Raw genomic sequence first — 4,152 nt, 5'->3', positions numbered from 1 at the left:
ACTTCATCGTGGTTGACTCGGCTGACTTTAGCATTGGCTACAGCTAGGGAAGCGACGGCGGCGATGAGGAAGGCGCGGAGGTTCATCTTAGTGGAAGACGACTTCGACTATGAAAAAAACAAGTGATCGAGACTTCGAAGGCGGCAGATTCAATAGTGAGAAGTATGCTGTCGATACAATACATGTATTTTCCGGACACGATACGCTGTGCAAGTATCAAGCGCAGCTTAACAAGCTGTATGAGAATCTGTGTTTCACTCACCGTCTCAGGCTGATTTTGCAGACTGGGTCTGCAAAACATACTTTCCGTCCGTCTGCTCCTTGTGTAATGGAAACCGTGCACATGTATCTGATCGGCCTGGTCAGACTTGCCTTCGCAAAGATTCACAAGTCAGTGATTTGAAATCACAGCTCCCTCTCATTTGCTGCACCCAATACCGCCCTTGGACCTTTGATAAACTTCAGGATGTGATGATCCTGCATCCAAATCAACAATTGTTTGTCAGCTAAAATATGATCTATTTGCAAATCCGATATGGTCCATCCCCGCGAAAACGGGGTGCAGTACTGTAATACCCTTTTCAAGACGATGATAAGAAATCATCCATTTGTGGCGCAATCAATGCATGTACCGAATTACCTTAGTTATGCATTACACCCAATCTGCAGTGCAGAGACCAGAAATTGCGTGTCCCGGCTATCGGTATCTTCGAACAAACAGTCTATTTAAATTTGAGCAAGTTCACGAAAAAGATCATCAAAGGGATCGACGCCATGAATAAATGATGATACGGCGGCAATTAAATTTGCTAGCTGGTAAATCAGGGTAGAACGTGTGAATTGCGGACGCAATACTACCGTTCTTGTCTAGATACTCTAGTACCCTCAGCTTGTGAGAAGCAGTGTACGCCGTAATGGTGTTCGTTGGTGCTTGGCGGCCCTTGCCACCAGGTAGGCGAGGCCTCCCCTTTGGGCGTTTACGTTGCGTTGGACTCATCTGCGGCTTTGAGAAGTGAGACCAGTACTAGATAATGTACGCAAATTACTGGTTGTCAAGCCGTGTAATTGATAACTAAGGATGCACGGCTTCCTTTCCCACTCAGCGTTTGGCGGCTTCTGATTGGCCACATTGAAGTGTAATTGATAACAAAGAGTAATTCATAACTAAGGTTATTCGGTAGGTTACCATGAGATACCAAATTATCATGATAACCTAGGGAGTATTTGCTGTTTATTGTTCGGGTCAAACGTATACAGTCGAAACCGTATACGCAGATACCATGGAGTAGGCATTCCATCTACTGGACCGGAAGAGTCCAGGCGAGTAAGTGCTCATTCATTAGATAGATGTTACGAGCAGCGTTCACATCTCGATCAAGATAATGGTTACATGAAGGACAGCTAAACGGCTTTTGCTTTTTGATGTTGTAGCTGATTCTCCCACAACGTGAGTCGCAACCACACATTCATCAAATGCTTCTACATCGACATCAGGGATTTCCAAAATCCAACTCGCTGGAACTGCAACCGGGCTAAGCCGAGAGACATCCATTGAAGCGATAGTAAAGTAGGAGGTACTATATATCATATTTCATTATTTGTGATTTTATACATGATATCATCCCCGCTAAGGAGCACTCTCTTCTTCTTCGGCTACTTCCTTCTTCATCACGTCGCGCGGAATACCGTCGGCTTCTTTTTCGATTTCGTCAAGACTCACTCGCATGCACGACATCCAAGCTGGAAGGCTGGATTCTTCATTGAAGTGGGTGCGAAAGATTCTGGTAAACGGATCGTGCGATATCGCTTGTTCGCCCGACACTCGATTGATGCGGTCGAGTGTGAACGTACTTCCAGATTCTAAATTATAACAAATTCGTTTATCAGTAAAAGCGTGTCTCAGCAAGAAAACATGTTACATACCGGATTATCTTCCAGTCGATGCTTCATGATATCGCTGGCTTCAGATACAATCGATTTCTTGACGTGCATCTCGTCGTCTTCGTTGACCAAAATCGGTATTGTTCCAGGCATCAGTGTAGCTCGGTTTCTTGTAGCTCGTTCATTGAGATGTTCCATGTTGTCAGCAGTCAGCAAAAGAACACTATCGGTTCCATCGTCTTTGCCACTTAGCAATGGAAGCGTATACGCTTCCATTACTTGCACAGGCTCGCTGGTCTGGATTAACTTACGTTCGCGTGCTGCTGATTTGATTGCTCCAAACGTTCCCATACATTGGAGCGCAGCGCTCCCAAACTTGTCATTTGCTGTGATAGACATTCTCAGGTTTCCATTTGCAATTGCAAGTTGCGCAGATATCTCCTCTCTTCTGGCATTTGCCTCCTCTCTTCTGGCGTCTGCGACTGCGAGTTGAGTCTTGACGCTGTGGAGTTCCTCCACTTTTTCCTGTAGTTCTTGCTTTCAGCTCGCTTCCTTGCTGTCCAGCCTCATCTGTCGGCTCTCCAATTCTTGTTTGAAGCTTGCTTCTTTGGCCTCCAACTTGGTCTCCAACTCTTGCTTGAAGCTTGCTTCTTTGGTTTCCAACTTGGTCTCCAACTCTTGCTTGAAGCTTGCTTCTTTGGTCTCCAACTTGGTCTCCAACTCTTGTCTCAAACGGATCTCCTTGGTCTCCAACACTTGGCGCCATTTTTTCTCATAGGATAGCTGAGATGTCAATACAGCGACTTGTGTTGCCAGCTCTGGAGTTGTGTTTGCTCGGGCAACGTTTAGTTCTTGCTTTAGACGGGCTTGCTCGTTGACAGCTCCGTTGAGCTTCTCACGCAACGTCGCTATCGTCTCTCGCAAGCTTAAAATAGTCTCGGCTTGCTTATGGGGATCTCGTTCATCTAGTGAGTTCCGGCGCTGTTGACAGCGCTTCTCTTCCAAATATGGCGTGGTGCGCCCGCTGTTATCGTCGTCTTTTTGCTGTAGCCTCGTTAGGTGACTCATTCTTTACCTTTTTGAATTTTCAAATGAAAAGGAAAAAACTCCGCTTTTGAGTTGGATGCGTACTTATTGTGCTTTGCATGTATTTTGGCAAAAATGATTGCCAAAAGTCTGTTTACCATTGCGGTTAGGGATGAAAAACTCGTAGTAAGCGTGTTACCCACACATACAATCTCTAAATTAGAGCTGACCAACTCAGTCTATGCTGCTGTTTTTGCTTCGGTAACCCCGAATTGCACAGTTCAAACTGCATTTCCGACTTTTCTTAATTAGCACAGAGGTTCCAAAACTTCACCACTCGTGACTTACTCTGCGGACTTTCGTTGGTGAGCTGTTTCACTTCTACACGTCTACGGAATCGACGTAGGGTTCACTACCGACTTCTTTGGACCAAAGCCACGCACAATGTATCAATGGTACAGTCTTCTCCTGCAGCAAGGCGTATTGTACAAAGCAAAAGAGCCCATCGCACCCCTCGTTGGCCCCAGGACGTCGTAGCTACCGTCGGACATTACTTTAAACGCCATCCTACCTTCGATCTGGACGAACGCAGCAATATTTACAAGACGAGCATCCAACAGTGACAAATGTGTCACTTTCGACTATCTGCCGGGCGCTACATTTTGATTTGGGTCTCACTAGAAAAGTCCTGACCCCATCAAAGTGTTCCTCTAGAGATGAGCTTGTTCAGCTTTTTTAAGATATACTGGTTTTGACATTAGTATTTTGTTTTATTTTATTGTTAGGTGCCTAACTACAAAGCTAAACTCCATGCACACCCGGAGCAGCTCATTTTCATTGACGAACCCTCAAAAGATGGTCGCCACGCGTACCGGAGTTACGGGTGGTCGGAGAGAAACACTAAGTGCGTTGTCAAGCTGCTCTTTTCACGTGGTCAGCGTCATTCAATCTTTGCGGCCCTTGACCATCAAAGATCCGCATACGGCGGGGGCATTTATTGGATTTTTCGTTTCATCGCTATTTTGTTAAGAACGTTGTTCCTCTCTTAAAATCTAGCTAAATACCGCCGTCAAACGCGTCCAAAACGTTAACAAACAGATAGTAGCGATGGCCAAATACCTAAAGACGGTATCACTCACGTAGTTGTTGTTTTACACGCTAGCCCAGCTTTAAATGCGAAAAGATCACACTGAAAACCTTTTATGAGAGCGACAGCACAAACCTTGCCTGCTGCTCGTCCAGGGG

At 45.6% G+C, this 4,152-nt stretch overlaps 1 protein-coding gene across 1 annotated transcript; it reads right to left on the bottom strand.

Annotated features, from left to right (window-relative positions):
* Positions 1-2,421: 2,421 nt before the first annotated feature.
* PITG_11150 (uncharacterized protein) lies at positions 2,422-2,949 on the bottom strand (the record flags this gene model as incomplete). The annotated part of the gene is made up of 1 exon (XM_002901872.1): positions 2,422-2,949. The coding sequence occupies one exon, from the start codon at positions 2,947-2,949 to the stop codon at positions 2,422-2,424; it is 528 nt and encodes a 175-aa protein (XP_002901918.1).
* Positions 2,950-4,152: the final 1,203 nt, after the last annotated feature.

This window comes from Phytophthora infestans, genomic scaffold, assembly GCF_000142945.1.
Source record: "Phytophthora infestans T30-4 supercont1.19 genomic scaffold, whole genome shotgun sequence".
NCBI classification, from domain to species: Eukaryota; Oomycota; class Peronosporomycetes; order Peronosporales; family Peronosporaceae; genus Phytophthora; species Phytophthora infestans.
This window is presented reverse-complemented; position numbering and strand designations above follow the sequence as displayed.